General features: G+C 38.5%; 1 protein-coding gene across 1 annotated transcript; it reads right to left on the bottom strand.

Moving 5' to 3' along the window:
- Positions 1-12,609: 12,609 nt before the first annotated feature.
- On the bottom strand, positions 12,610-16,569 carry LOC124172063. The gene has a single exon (XM_046551470.1). The coding sequence runs from the start codon at positions 16,567-16,569 to the stop codon at positions 12,610-12,612; it is 3,960 nt and encodes a 1,319-aa protein (XP_046407426.1).
- Between the last annotated feature and the right edge of the window lie 231 nt (positions 16,570-16,800).

Here is a 16,800-nt window from a genome sequence, read left to right as displayed (position 1 = left end):
CAACACTTTTCACTCGATTCACTATTGTGAGATTCTCTTTTTCACAGCTGTTCCATCCATCCTTAATTTCACCATCACCTTCCTCTGCTTTTTTTCACATCTGCAGCTGAAGTATCAATACTATTCCATCATAATACATGAAAGCACAGCTGTGACGTTGCCACCTACTTCATTTCCTAAACAGAGAATGAATACTATAATAAGGGAGTCATATCCCAGCCGGCACAACGTTTTAAATAGAACCAAAATATACGTATAATTTCCGTATAAAACGGAGAAATCATATACGTTAAGAGAAATCATATACGTATATCTTAGAGAAAAGTTAGAGAAAAACTAGAGAAATCGAAGAGAAAGATTTCCTAAATACAAGAGAAATCATTTCTCTAACGGCGAGTAGGGCGCCGCGTAGAGGCCATGCAACGAACTAACGGCGACTAATACTCGATGCTCACTTATTACTACCTTTATTGCCTCTAAGCGGGATGAGGTTTCCACAAATTTTGACACACAAAAAATCATAAGTCTCTAAAAAATTATCTTTATTTAGGCACATCTACACCGTAATTTAGAAATAATTTTTAGACATCGGCCCGTTCATTCGCCCAAGGCCTTTCCCACAGTAAGCTCCATTTAGGGCCCACAGTTCCCCTGTTTTCAGCATATCTGCAAAGAAGTATGGTATGCCTGTTAAACGTGATGACGAGAAAAGAATGAAACTCACCTCCAATGTCGAGGAATAGGTAAAAGTATACTCATATCGAAATGATGATTTTCGTCATATCCTCACAACACTTAGGATAAACTACTTATTTCACATTCAAAACAAACCTAGGTGGCAACAATTAAAATGACTTATACGGTACTTATCTTGACGTTAGATGGGTAAATTTAGCACTGCAATAACATCATAGACGACAAAGGACGATGGAAATGCCGGACTATTAGGATATAACAACACCAACGAGTTCCACTCAAGTTATTCCGCTAAAAAATAATTTGAAATTGCAAAATTCATACATTAATAACGAGCATGGAAAGAAATACTGTTATATAATACGTTATTCCAGCAACATTGCATTAGTAAATGCTAGTCAGCATGGAGAACATAAGAGAAATTAATGATACTTACTTCAAAAATCTTCTTCCATGCTTCAAATACAGATCCAGTTGTTTACAAACTCGTCTGCGTAAATTTCAGGGCGTGAGACAGTGCAGAGACTACTGCGTTACTCCGTTGGTAAAAGATACTTCATTTTCAACCGCTTTCACTCATACAGCACGAGGCATAATAGAGACAACTTTCAAAACATTCGTGATTGCAACCGTTTCTAACCGTTATTGATGTTGTTACTCGAGCAGCATGGCAGCATTTCGATTTCAATCATATCGATTGTATGAATCGATAGTCTTCTTTTATGGCTTTCGGTTAGCAGACGAGAAACATCTCAGAGTTGGGTATTGAGGACATCTCGTCCCCTAAAACGTGCCTATTACGTGCAGATGAATTATTATAAAGTTGTACTAATGTCAACATGAAATGAAATTTATCGTTAGGGCTAAGGGAATAAAGTTATTCTTAAAATCGAAGCATTTGTACTCATCACAATAACAACCTTTCTCGCACAATGGTCCACTTCGAGAATTTAAAATGCTAAATACTATGTTATCATTGTTTCTTTAATGGTGGAATAAAAATCTTAATTATCTCTCCATATGCGTCAGCCCTTTGAATCTGATTTACAAGTAATTTCACTGCATTATTAGCGCTAGAGCCGTAAATAATCTTGTGGGCTCTCTGCGAACAGAAAAGATAGGGAAATTCCTACCCTGTGATTTCTCTACAGATATATTTTCTCCATTTTTTCTCTTCCATTTATGTAAGGAATTTCTGCTGTGCCGGCTGGGATAATACAAACCTAGCATTATGAATGAAAGCTTCTAGTTCATACAGTAAAGCGATATCGTCACGAGCAATACAGTAAAAGTTGATACACATTTATTATGACATGCAATGAACAAACAGACTTCTGCCCCGTTCACATTACCATCATTCCTAACCAGCGTAGGATGACGTCAGAACCAACGCGCGTTCACACCTACCATGGTTAGACCCTGGCGACATCTAATGAGTGGTAAAGTAAGTGCAAGTGAAAAATGAATATACGAGAGCGAATAACCTGTTTGAAGGAAATAGAGAATGTGGGGGAAAAAGTTCTTGTGTTAATTGCAATGATTTTCAACGTATGTGCATATTATGAGCTGCTTATGAATTAAAAATTGCATTCCAGCTTCGACAATCATTGTTCCTTGCTACGTAGCAGGTAATTTACATGTGTTCGTCCAACTAATCATTTCATCGAGAGTGTGGCTTGCATTCTCCTACTGCTGTATTTAATACGAATAAAAGCGAATATTAGTGATAATTAGGTTGATATCAACAACATATACTACTACTTGCCCTTGAGTCAGATGTGTTGACAAATCATTGATGTAGGTGAAGAAAATCGAGGACCTAATCTTAAGACTTGAGCCTCAATTGAGACACACTTGTGATTTGGGATGGAGATACACTTTTCGCTGCATTATATTCTTCGCAATTATTGTTTTCTGATTTTGACAAAGGACATGATCTAATCTGATGCTCTACCGTAAATTAAAACTCTTATACCTCTTCTTCAAATGTGGACGAATAACTTGCAGAAATGTGACGATTGTTGAAATTTAACTTATGAAATAAGAGAAAGAACGTGGTACTTTTTGCGATATGTAGTATCACCCGACGTTTCTAACTTTATTTTCTATAGTTATATCTGACTAGCCGTTAGCCTGATATTTTATATTGATATGGGGAGAACTTTTGTCCAAGGATGGGCATAAGTGATATTTTTCAAACTGGGACTAAGCACTCTTACCAAAATATTAAAATCATAGTGACTTTCGGATTTCTATTATGGTAGTTTCGCACATTTTACTTAATTCTAGCAAAATATTTATATAGTTTATTGAATCTGTCCGTAACAGTACAATACGAGCTAATAGCTAATTCACTACGAACTATAGAGTATATCGCATAACTTAAATCAGGTTTAAAATCTCATAATGTACAACAAATTACGAAATGAATCAATAACACTTTCCTTAGAATTAATTCTGACGAATATAATTCAACAATAACGGCCGTCTCCTCTTCGAATGCTTTATTTTCTGTTTTCTTTCCTCCTAGTCCACTTCGTTGCTGCTTCGCCTTCTTCTTTTTCTAACCAGCTTTTAACCAACTTGCGTTCACACACGCATGAACTACCGCCAACCATGGTCGGAAAACGGTGGTCAGAATCCCAACCACGGTTAACGGGAACTTGCGTTCACACCTCGTTTTGTAACCATGGTCGGGGCTAACCGGCGTAGAAAGAACGTAATGTGAACGGGGCAGAATGCCTAACACAATTACGAAGAAAATCAAACTTTCAATTATTACTTAGCATAGCATATATCTCAAGTCACACAACCGATCGAATACAGGTAATTGATTTAATATCTCTGCATGTTAATTCATCATTTTCATAATCAAATTATGACCTAACCCACCTGCCTGAAGCCATTGTGAAATCTATCACAGCCACAACAAACAGCTGATTTCCAAGCATATTATATACATCCAAGATTTTAATATAATTTTTAAATTTAAATAAAGAAATTGTTTATAATTGCAAGTCAATATTCCGTAAAATACAAAAAAATGTATAAAATATCTTCTCCCTTATTGGTTGCGAAATCTGTTCAGAAAGTTTTTCATACGGGAAGAGGAGGAGCTTCGAAATAGCTCGCGCAAGAAATAGCATGCTGCTATTCTGAGCAAAATTATTACTACTCTTCATTCAGAATACGGGGTCGTTGCAATAATGACCCGCAGAATAGCATATGCTATTTTTTGCAATGCTTATCCAGAATAGCAGCCTAAGTATTAGTCCTGAATGAATTTGTTTAAGGAACGAGTTTTGAAAGTTCATGTAGCAATCACTGAGTCTTAGGGGTTGTTCATTGTGGTAACATATTGCATTAGGGGATCCCATTTTTCAATTTGAAATTAATTGTTTAAACATGTATTGTGAATAGCCTTGGTGGGCAGTAATGTAATATCTTCTTTCTTTAAATTTGTGTTATGCATTACTATCTCCCACTTACCTCAAAGGATTTAAATGACTCACTACTGTTGATTTAGCATCAAGTTTGCAAAGTTTATTTTGCAGATTTTAAGAAATTAGAGAAATTAAAGACAGTAATTTAAAGAAACCTGAATGTTGTATTCACATGAGGAGAAATCGGTTATGATTTTTGCAATGAATTTAACACATTCATGAGGAGGACTCCTCATGAAACTAACCACTAATCTATAGTCTTCAGCCAAACCATTATGTTTAGCAGTAGTGTAATTGTTCATGAAAAGAGTGAATATTGTTTTAAAATGTATTTTCTTTTCTTAGAATATTTTTATATAGGGCAGTTACCCTTGCTGAAAGTGCTGTTGTCAGGTTCTTATTGTAAAATAATCTAATTACTGTTTTTTTGTGTATATTTCAATACTTCATTTGTTATATTTACGATGTCATTTATCTTTGCACCTCGTTTTTGTGTTGTTGATTTTGTCAGTTATAAACACATACAAGTATCTGGGTTACTTGAGAATATATAATGCTTTATGAAATAGTTTAGACAAAGATGATTATTTTTTGTTTTAGTTTTCTAATTCTATAAATTTGGTCCTTGGCAAAGAAATTAAAATAGATTTTAAAGCAAAATGTGCTCTGATCAAAATATATGCACTCTAATCTTCATATTTTGTCTGGAGGTTAGTGAAAACCACACTTTTGGTTATGATAAAACCAAAACGCATAAAATCTATCAAAAATATTATGAAATGAAAAGTATTTTGCATCATAACCCATAAAAATTGTAATATTAGGGGCCGTTTTATAATGTTGGGTTGGACTGGAGTTTAAGCTAAGCGTCGGTTAAGTCCCAAAATTCTGTTTTATAATCGATGGTTATGTAAAATCTGAGCATGAAAACGCGTATTAATGCACAGATTTTACATAACCATCACATATAACCATAACCATCACATATAACCATAACCATTTGCAATAAATTACTCACTTTATATTTTTTACACTTCGCTGTTGGCAATTCTGCACGCGAGTAATAACGTGGTAAAGAAGGGGTAAAGCTTACTTGGGTAAATTTGCCCCAAATTACCAGAAAATTTTCCGTCTAAATTATCTTTTGTGCTGACTGGGACGATAGTCAAGCTAAAGCATGGATTTCCCTCGAGTAAAAGGTGAACGTGAAGTTTAAATTGTTAAAAATGGCGGATGTTTTGAAATGCTGAAGTACCCTATGATAATATACAGAAGAAAAAATCGACCAAGCGCAGCATCCTCCATTTTTATCCGTATCTACGATATCAGCAATCAATTTCCACTATTTTAGCACCATGATAACAATTTAATAAGTGAAATTGGCAATTGAAAGAGGGAAAAAGATCGTACCTAATAATTACATTCTGATTTAGTAGCATGTGATATCACTATGGAATTGGGTAGTTTCCTTCAAAGAAAAAAAAAAGCATTGATCGCGATTCGTTACCCACCATTAGTGTATTCATAATATACAAATTATTTGGTTTTAGAAATACCGGTTTAGACAAATGGCAATGGTCCATTTTTATCCTTATTTGAAAAGGGCCAGATTGGCGCCCATGCGATACCACTCCACGTGACGTCACAGGGACCTAGTTTCTACACGAGTAGATAGGAGTTATACATCGTCTGAGATTACCAATGGATGCATGAGGCACAGAGCTCAGGGAAACACTTCTTAATAATCACCTATTAAAACTGGCTAAGGTCGGAAAGTTTTATTCGTTTGATAAGGCATTAATAATTCTTATTTAAGCCAAGCGCTACTTGCTAGCATGGTACTCAGCTACCTGCTAGCATCCTGCATCATATCAGCGCTCAGAGCCTCGCCCCAAGGTCACCTCACTTGCGGCAGCGGGAAGCAGAACGACGTCACGTGTAGTTTTTCCCGGCATTCATACTTAGCCGTCGCGTTTCGCGCATTTGAAAATTTTCACTTTTCATTTAATCGCGAAAAATAGATATTTTCATATAAAAATCTAAAAGCGTGAAATACGTACTCAAGGAGTAAAAATCTTTCGATTTAGGCAATAAAAAAATAATAGGAAACCACCCTATTCAACATTAAATGTGAGGATATATGTCATGGGGTGAAAGAGGGTAGTCTGTTAAAATCCTATTTCATTTTCCAAGGGATATGTTTGTCAAAGTACTACAATAAAAATTGTAGGTAAGTCCATTAACAATATCTGGTGTACGGCTTGGTATTTCTTGGAAATAAATATATAGGAATGAATGAGGTAAGTGAAAAATAGGGATGGTCGGATCGGATACCTCGGATCCAAATATCGGTGGATGTTGCCCCTCATCGGATCCAAATTCGTGGAAGACATCGGATTTGGTTCCGAAAATTTAAGTAAAAGCGTAAGTGAATGCAACGCATAAGGGTGGAAAGAGCTCCGATTCTCTCTTCGACTGCGCCGTCGCATGCGGTTCTTCTCCTACGCCACTGGTCAGTGAATCCGAAGAATTTTCGTATTTTCATTTTCAAACCCAAGCGTAACAGTTTAGGTCCTGAGCAAGTAAAGATGTTTAAAAAACAACTTGAATGCCTATAAAAATGATTTTTAATTTGTAAAAATATGAAAATGTGTATGAAAATCTAAAAAGCATTCCTTCGATTACACGTACCCAAAATAAACTTTAATTATTACTTCGTTTAATAGCAGGAAGTGCAGGAAAATGCATTTGGATCCGGAAATATCCGATCCGAAAGATCAGGCTCCGAAAATCAAGGATCCGATCCGGATCCGAAAAAAATATCCTGGATCCGTCCATCCCTAGTTAATCTGGGAGGGGTGAATCAATTTGCACAGTTGTTCTCTGGGTATTGGAACTTTATTCCAAAAGACAAAAAAAGAATGATACACCATACACGAATGCATCTAGCGAACTTCGCACCATGACTGCGGCCAACCGACCGAACCGACACACATGTACCGTCCAACTTGGACATACTCGACGGACTGCTCTGGGCCGAGCAGGCCACACACCTTCTCCCACACCGCAATATCGACAGTCAATTGTTAAAGCATATATGAGAAATTGTCTCAACTACAACACCCCTCCTCAATTTCTCATACATCTTAAATTTACCCTATGCTTGCAAAACACTTTTGCTGATAACCCTTTTGTCAGTACATCCGCCTCCTGTTCAGAGGAAGGCACATATTCAATGTAGATAACCTTAGAGTTATACAAGTCTTTTACAAACTGATATTTTATATCAATGTGTTTCATGCGTTTTCTCTTCCAATTTTCTACAGTCTGAATACATGATTGATTATCTTGGAAAATTGTTATTGGATCCTTCATATTAACATTCATTTCAGACATCAACACTTTAAACCATAACACTTCAGTCGCAGCTGCCGCTAAAGCAACATACTCAGCCTCAGTAGAAGACAATGCTACTGTACTTTGTTTCTTTGTGTTCCATACAACTAGATCACCATACATTTTCAATAAATAACCAGATGTTGATTTTCTATCACTACAATTTGCAAAAGCTGCATCGGCATAGCACAACAAAGGTGTACTTGAATTACCTTCATACTTTAAACCAAAATCAAGTGTCCCTTGAATGTACCTCAAGATTCTTTTTAAGCCTTTCCATTGTATTTCAGTGGCATTACTTTGAAATTGACTATAGAAATTCACTGCAGCACAAATATCAGGTCTTGTTCCTAGACATGCATACATCAAACTTCCCACTAGTTCTCTATATGGTTTAACACCAATGATACATTCTTGAGATGTCACATCGTTATCTGGTTGGAGTTCAATTGGAGTACTCACTGGTTTACATGATTCCATATTAAATTTAGTCAAAACTTTCTTTAAGTAATTTGTTTGATTAATAAACAGACCATCACTAGTAAAAGTTACCTTAATTCCCAAGAAATTACTGGTAACACCTAAGTCTCTCATTTTAAATTCACCCATTAACTTTTGTTTCACCTCATTTAACAAATCACTATTATTTCCTGCAATTAAGAAATCATCAACATAAAGCAGTAGGTACATTACATCCACTTCACTTCTCATTATGTATAAACATTCATCAGCTTTACTGCTTTCAAAACCCAGTGCTCTTATAAACTCATCAAACCTTTTATTCCACTCAAGGGGTGCTTGTTTTAAACCATATAATGTTTTTTTGAGTTTACACACTAAACCACTTTTGACATTCAAGCCTTCCGGTGGGTACATGTAAATTTCCTCTTTAAGATCACCGTGTAGAAAAGCATTCTTTACATCTAATTGGTTGACAAATAATTTCTCTTTGTTTATGAGACATAGCAATGCACGAAAGGTTGACAAACGTGCTACAGGAGCATAAGTTTCCTCATAGTCTATCCCTCTTTTCTGTGCACAACCTTTAATTACCAGTCTTGCCTTAAGTCTTTCTACATTTCCATCACCATCTTCCTTAATGGTAAATACCCATCTACTTTTAATTGGTAATTTACCTTGCGGAAGAGAAACTAATTCCCAGGTATTGTTAAGTTCTAATGCACCAAGTTCATCATTAACTGCTGCAAACCATAAATCTTTATCATCCCTATGTTGTAGTTCAGTATAACAATTTGGAACATCATTGCAGTAATTTGTTGCAAAGAGTGACACATCACAATTATTTTTTAAGTTAAAGTTATCAAGAGTATCATCACTCTTTTCTTTCACAGTTACTTCATTTGCAAATTCAGTCTCGTTAGGATTAGTGGCTAAGGTTACGTAATCTTCTAGATATTTAGGTTTTAATTTCACTCTACTACTTCTCCTGAGTGGTTCCTCACTTTCACCACTTCCCTGTTCAATTGGTTCAATCAGCTCAGTACTCTCATCTAAAGATTTATCTTTCCATGCGATATCCCAATTTTCAGTTACTGAGTCATTGTTAGTTTCAACAAAGATTACATTCCTTCCCACAATAACTTTGTTATCTTCTAATGACCACAACCTATACCCATTATCACAGTATCCCAACATAATACATCTTTTGCTTCTTGAGTCAAATTTACTATGTGTTTGCTCCTTCGGTTTGTGAAGATAAGCCTCACACCCAAACACTCTCAATTTGCTTAAGTCAGGACGTTCACCATACCACATCTCCGCAGGGACTTTACTTTCATTAAGGGCTGTGGTAGGACTTCTATTGATTAAGTACACTGCTGTCATCACAGCTTCAAACCAAAAGGACTTTCTCAACCGACTACCAACAAGCATACATCGAGCCTTATCTAGAATTGTTCGATTCATTCTTTCAGCAACGCCATTATTCTCCGGAGTTCCTGGAATGGTTAGCTCAAATTTAATTCCTTTTTCTCTAAAGAATTTCTTTACTTGGCTGTTCACATATTCTGTACCATTGTCACATCTAAAGGCACATATTTTAGTTGAAAAACGACTCGTGATTCTAGCTTCGTACTGTTTTAAATATTCATACACATCAGATTTGGACTTTAGACCAAAAACAACAGTGAAATGTGTATAATCATCAATCAAAGTCAAAATATATTTAATACCATTATACGCAAGAGGAGTTATTGGCCCACAAACATCACTATGTATTCGTTCCAATGGTCTTGTGGTTTGAGATCTCGTTCTATTAAATGGTTGTTTCGTCTGTTTGCCCTGAATACATATTTTACACACATCTAAATTATCACATTTCAAATCACCAATACCATCAACAATTTTACAAAGATGTTTTAAATTTGCATTGCCAATATGACCTAACCTGGTATGCCAAACTTGATCACTTACACTTGAAAAAGCCTTTCTCTCAATGGCACACTCGTCAATGACAATAGGAAGTTTATAGATATTATCCATTCTATCACCAACAACAATATTTGCATTACCTTTCTTGACATAACATTTCTTATTTCGAAAATTAATTTCAAACCCTTTCTTTTCTAGTCTTGAAACAGAAATTAAATTGAACTTGAGATTTTCCACTATTAGCACATTATTCATTTCTATCTTGTTTACTTTTCCATTCACAACTGCAAATGCTTTTATATCTCCTACTTCTTTAGCAACAAGAAAAGTATCTGACTTTGCTACCGTTATTTTTATTGGATTGTCAAATTGTCTAATATTATAGATCGGAGTTCCCACCTTAACAAGATGATCTGATGCACCGGAGTCCAACACCCAGTCACTCTCAGGTGTTGCGGTTTCGCTTACCACCGCTGATGATACTGCCGTTGTTTGGAAGCTGTAGGCAGGTTCCACCTCCTCTTCTGCCACCAAACATGCATCATTTCTGCCTCCGTTGTTCCATGGTCTTCCTCTGCGACCAACTGCTCGTCCACCTCTTCCATTCGAGCGCCCATGAAACGCTCCTCCTCCAGGCTTCCAGCACTGCACCTTCCTATGTCCTCTCAAGCCGCAATTGTGACAATTGAATTTGAAGCTTTCTTTCTTCTCTCTTCCTTCACTTTGGGTCCTCTGGTTGCCCCTCCTGCAGCCAGCAAAGGCCATATTCGGGACATCTCGTTCCGAAGCGACTGAATCTCTTGTCTCTTTCTTGTGTGCCTCGTACTCCTCAATCCTCACTCTAACAAACTCCATTTTCAATTCTGTTGCAGCCAGCGATTGCAGACTAGTTACAACTGTCTCATACGATGATGGCATCGTCATCAGGAATCTTATTACGGCACCGTCATCGTCAATTTTCTCGCCGGTTTGTTTTAGGGAACGGATCAGTCTGTCGAATCTCAGGCAGTATTCGCTAAACGATTCCTCTGTTGGGTCATACACAAGCGTATGTAATTGTTTCGAAAGCATCATTCGACTCATCACAGACTTCTTCTCGAATCTATTCTCTAATGCTTTCCACACGTCAAAAGCGGTAACTTTGCTTTTGACTAGCTCCAGCTGACTATCTTGTATTCTCTGAATTATTAGACTTTTGCATTTCTTATCGTTCCTACGTAATTGCATAATGTCTTTCTGCTTCTTTTCTCGTGCGGACTCGTTGTCACTTGCTAATATTGCGTACGGTTCTGACAGGACATCGAACGACCTTTCAACATGTGACAGGACTTCCTTCTCATCTAAAAACACTTCCATTCTATATTTCCAGTCACTATAGTTCTTCCCGTCTAATAGCGGTATTCTATATCGCTCTTCTTCCATATTAGAAGTTCTAATCCACCACGTGGTCGCAAGTCACTTTCTCACTGTATCCGGGATTTCTGGAGTTCCTGCGCTCGTAACCCCTGGGCTCCATAACCTCTGGGAGGGGTGAATCAATTTGCACAGTTGTTCTCTGGGTATTGGAACTTTATTCCAAAAGACAAAAAAAGAATGATACACCATACACGAATGCATCTAGCGAACTTCGCACCATGACTGCGGCCAACCGACCGAACCGACACACATGTACCGTCCAACTTGGACATACTCGACGGACTGCTCTGGGCCGAGCAGGCCACACACCTTCTCCCACACCGCAATATCGACAGTCAATTGTTAAAGCATATATGAGAAATTGTCTCAACTACAACAGTTAAAAAGAAAGGATTTAGCACGTTTCCTACGTAGTATATACAAGATGCTGTGTGAGTTTTCTTTGGAAGTTGAGAAAGGCAAATTGATGCAACCAATTTAGCTCGTGTGGGTAAAAAATGTAAGAATGACTGATTTGGTCATATGATAGTATGACATTAATTATTAATGAATTGGTATGGCTAATGAGCATTTAGAGTGTGGAGATTTACTTATTATTATCTTTTTGTGACTAAAGTGACCTCTCATCCTTTAGATAGAAAAAGATTCGGAAGGCACCTTAAGCAAGAGAAGCCTTCTGTTCTCTGCGTGCTCTAATGCGTTGCCTTCAACGGAAAAAATTGTGATTTTTATAGCCTAAGTGCTGTTCGTAGCCAAACACAGGTAATGCACTTTTAGGCCGGTATCGTCTGTCGCTTCTTTAGCCATTGTTCCATGTAAAACGGAATGAGCAAAGAAATTCTCCGGCAGCTGGTTTTATTCTCTGTAGTTGCTCCGCATGTACGCTCTCGGCCGGGCAGTAGGTGTCTGACTCGAGAGCGGACGATGTAGAAGAATGTACAAAAAAATACGCAATGCCTCAGTGGCGCTGATCCCTAAAGGCATGTAGCGCCAACAACTTAGAACTACATAATACACTTAATGCGGGCAAATTCAAATTCTCAAACATTCCGCCCACCTTTGTTCTTCGAACAAAAAAAACAATCTTTTAAGCAAACAACAAAAAAACAGTAAATTACAATACAATTCAAGTGAATTACAGAAATATAAATGAAACAATACAATAGAAACAACAATATCATCGTGTATTTAGTAAAATCAATTTGACGATGGGCCTCTTGAAGGTGCTGGTCGCTGTGCGGACAGTTGCCACTCGCGCCAATCCATCTTACCCAGGATGAAGGTCAGTGATCACCGCCAGAGGCCACTTGGCTGGAGAGGTCATCTCATTTTTGATGAGTACTACATCTCCCACGGTCAAGGCGGGAGATTCCTGGGTCCATTTGCTTCGGCATTGTATGCTTTTTAAATATTCTGCCGACCACCGGTCCCAGAAATGTTGACTCATTTGTGACAGCAACAACCAGCGCTTCAGAGGAGGCAATTTCTCATCCGTTACCCTAGGTTCTGGAATCAGTAAAGAAGCAGAGCAATTTAAAAAATGTGCTGGAGTGAGTGGTTGCAAATCGGTAACATCATCCGTTACAGGGATTAACGGTCGAGAATTGAGACATGCTTCAATTTGACATAAAACAGTTGAAAATTCTTCATATGTTAACTTATGCAATCCAATAACTCGTTTCAAATGATACTTTGTGGATTTAACTGCGGCTTCCCATATTCCCCCGAAATGTGGAGCCGCGGGCGGATTGAATTTCCAACTAGTTCCATCTTTTGCTAATGTTTCAATTATTTTGTTACATTGTTTAGAGGCCTTTTGAAAGAGACTTCGGAGTTCAGCATCAGCACCAATAAAATTAGTCCCTTGGTCACTAAGCAAAGTAGCGCAGTGACCCCTTCGAGCAACAAACCTTTTAAAGGCAGCAATGAAGGCTGCAGAGTCATAGCTAGACACAACCTCCATATGCACGGCTTTGGTGCTCAAACAAATGAAGAGAGCCACATATCCTTTATAGTGTTTGCGACCCCGCCCAGGAGAACACTTGATGAGAAATGGCCCACAGTAATCGACCCCTGAATTTAAAAATGGTCTGTTTAGTCTTACCCTGAGAGAAGGCAAGTCGCCCATTCTTTGATACGTAGGAGAAGCAGAATACCGACGGCATGTCGTGCAATTGTGGATAACACTTTTCACAGCTTGCCTTCCTTTTATTATCCAGTATTTTCTCCTAATATGTGAGAGAGTTAGTTGAGTTCCTCCATGAAGAGTAATTTTGTGGAAATGTTCTATTATAAGAGTAGTTAAGCGAGAAGAATGTGGTAAAATTAGAGGATGCTTCTCGTCTTCACTCAGGATAGAATGTTTTAAACGCCCACCAACACGAAGACAATTACTTGTAAGAATGGGGTTAAGTTTATGTAGAGAACTTTGATGAGAAATTTGAAGTCCTGATTTGATTAAAGAGATTTCTTTAAAAAAGGAAGTTCTTTGGACTTCATGGACCCATAGCAAACATACGAAGTCAGTTTCTTCGACGCTAGGATGCGAGGAATAAGACGATGGAAAGTTTTTTAAAGATTCAAGAATTTTTCCCGACGCCACCCAAGTTGCAAATTTAAGTTTTAAAAATCTCAAGCAGAGTGCCGTAATTCTCAGGAGTTTTGATAGGGAAGAAAACCTATACAACAAATCCCAAATTGGAAGGAGCGATACGGAAGCAATGTGTGTTATTTTTCTTGCCTCTTTTGGCTCTATTACCACTTGTATTGGCTTTGATGTTGGCCATGGTGCACTGGAGGAAGTTAAATTTTGGGGGCCATGCCACCAAAGCTCAGACTTCATCAACTCAGAAGGAGTTAAACCTCTAGAAACAGCGTCTGCAGGATTACCTGCGGAACGGATATGATGCCATGTACCATTAGGAAGTAAATTTAGAATTTCTGCACAGCGATTAGCCACAAATGTTTGCCATCGAGAGGGATGATCTTTCAACCAGAACAGAACATCAATGGAATCAGACCAAAGGTGTACTTTTGAATCAGTCAAATTGAGGACATGTTGGCAATGTTTTGCAAGCCGAGCAGCCAATACGGCGGCGCACAGTTCCAGCCTTGGTATGCTGATAGTTTTAATAGGAGCTACTTTGCTCTTAGACAAAACCAGCATTGAAGTGGAACCCATATCAGAAATTACTCTAAGATAAACAACAGCACCATATGCTCTTTGCGAAGCATCGGCAAATGCATGGATTTCGGAAAATATTGCATTTGGAGAAAACCTAATCCATCTGGGAAGTTTTAAATTCGACAGAACTGGAAGTGACAAATACCAATTCTCCCACACCCTTGCAGTCTCATCAGTAAGTTCAGAATCCCACTCAGTTCTCAGAAGCCACAAAGATTGCATTAATATTTTAGCAGTAATAATAACCGGTGATAACCAACCAAGTGGATCAAACAATTTAGAAATATTGGAAAGAACATTGCGTTTGGTTATCGGTTTAGTCAAAACTGGATCGATACTTATCCGGAAGAAAATGTTATCTTCTTGGGGGACCCAGGATAGGCCCAGGACAGCCATCCTGGATTCCGGCTGTGGAAGATCACCAGGATCAGCAGCAACTACCTCCTGTGGCAACCATTCCAGCAGCTCTTGGTCGTTTGCAGCCCATTTTCGCAGAGGAAAGCCGCCCACCATCAGCATGTTGATGAGCTCCTCCTGCTTGCGGCGCGCGTTCTCCAGGGTGTGCTCTCCTGTCAGCACGTCGTCCATGTAGATCTCCTCAAGTAGCACAGGGGCAGCAAGAGGGCAATGGGCACCTTCACTCTGGCCTAGTTCTCTTACACATCGATTTGCTAGATAAGGTGAACATGCCAAGCCATAAGTCACAGTTTGTAATTTGTATGAAAGCACAGGTTCATTTTTGTCAAATCTCCACACTACTTTCTGTAAATGTTGGTCACGCTCATCAACTAAGACTTGGCGAAACATCTTCTCAATGTCTGCAGTAAAAGCAAAGCGATAAGTTCGCCAACGTAATACCACATCAGCTAAATCAGGTAATAAGTTAGGACCAATATGCAACTTATCGTTGAGAGATATCCCTTTATCGGTTTTTTGCGAACCATTAAACACAACTCTTAACTTAGTTGTCGCACTGGACTCTTTCCAAACAGCATGGTGAGGAAGATAAAAACCATCAAGGTCTGTTTCAGGATTTGCGACTTTCATGTGTTTCAGGTTAATGTACTCACGCATGAAGGCCTTATATTTCTCTTGCAAGTGGTCATCTTTGACGAATCTCCTCTCCATCCGATCGAGCATCTTCTTTGCAGTAGAGTAAGAATTACCAATTTGTAGGTTTTCGGCCGTCTCATCATCCTTCATTGGCAGTCGAACGATGAAGTGACCTGAAAAATCTCTATTATAATTAGACATGAAAAAGTCTTCACACTCTTGCTCCTCCGGAGTGAGTATTTTTCGTGAAGGTTGAAAATCCTCTTGTTCCCAGAATTTCCTTAGAAGGTCAGTAAGGTCCTCAGTCTCCAGGCAATGAAGAACCGTTGAAGGCTCTGACGGTTCAACCTGCTGGATTTGGACGTCTCCCGACAGCATCCATCCCAATGTGGTGCACGTAGCTATAGGCTCACCTGAACCTCCTTTCTTCACCTGGTCCTTCACAATCTTGGCATGGATGGCAGCGCTAAGTAGAAGTTCAATCCCCCTTTCTTCGTATTGCTGTGGATCGGCAAGCGTCAACCCTTGAATATGTTTCCAGTTAGAGAAAACAATCTTATTCTCTGGAATATATGAGGATACTTTGGAGACAACAAAAGCATCTACGTCACAAGCAAATGGGGAATGGAAATGCGGCTTGATTTTGAATGACACGGATTTTTTGCAACTCGCTTGTTTATTTCCCGCTAGTCCCAGTATCTCCACATTAGTGTTCCTTCCCTTCAGCCGTAGACGTTGGCACAATGACTCAGAGATGAAAGATGACTGAGCACACTGATCCACAAGTCCTCGAGCAAGTACTGAGTGACCATGCGGTCCAATTACTTTAACGAGCACCGAAGCAAGCAGCACAGAACACGTTTTGGGGGCGGGGGTTATGTGCATTAATGTGGATTTATCTGAATCTTCAGGTGAAACACTATTATGTGCGTGAGAAGATTCTGGTGACGGGATAGATTGCTTTGCGGGCTCTTCTGTCTCGTGAACCATCGAATGATGCTTTCCCTGGCAGAATCTGCACCTTTTGTTGGACTTACAACACTTTATTGAATGACGCGAGAGACAATTCAAACAAAGGCGCTTTGATTTCACTATCTCTTGTCGTTGCTGTGGAGTCTTTTCTCTAAATTGGTCGCAAAACATTATGAAATGTGATCGATTACACAAAGCACATTTGTCTTCGGTCTTTTTGGAATCGTAGCCCACGTGAAATACTCTCGA

Source organism: Ischnura elegans (genome assembly GCF_921293095.1).
Source record: "Ischnura elegans chromosome 13 unlocalized genomic scaffold, ioIscEleg1.1 SUPER_13_unloc_1, whole genome shotgun sequence".
Lineage (NCBI taxonomy): Eukaryota > Metazoa > Arthropoda > Insecta > Odonata > Coenagrionidae > Ischnura > Ischnura elegans.
Note: the sequence above shows the minus strand (reverse complement) of the source record. Positions and strands in the feature narration are given on the sequence as shown.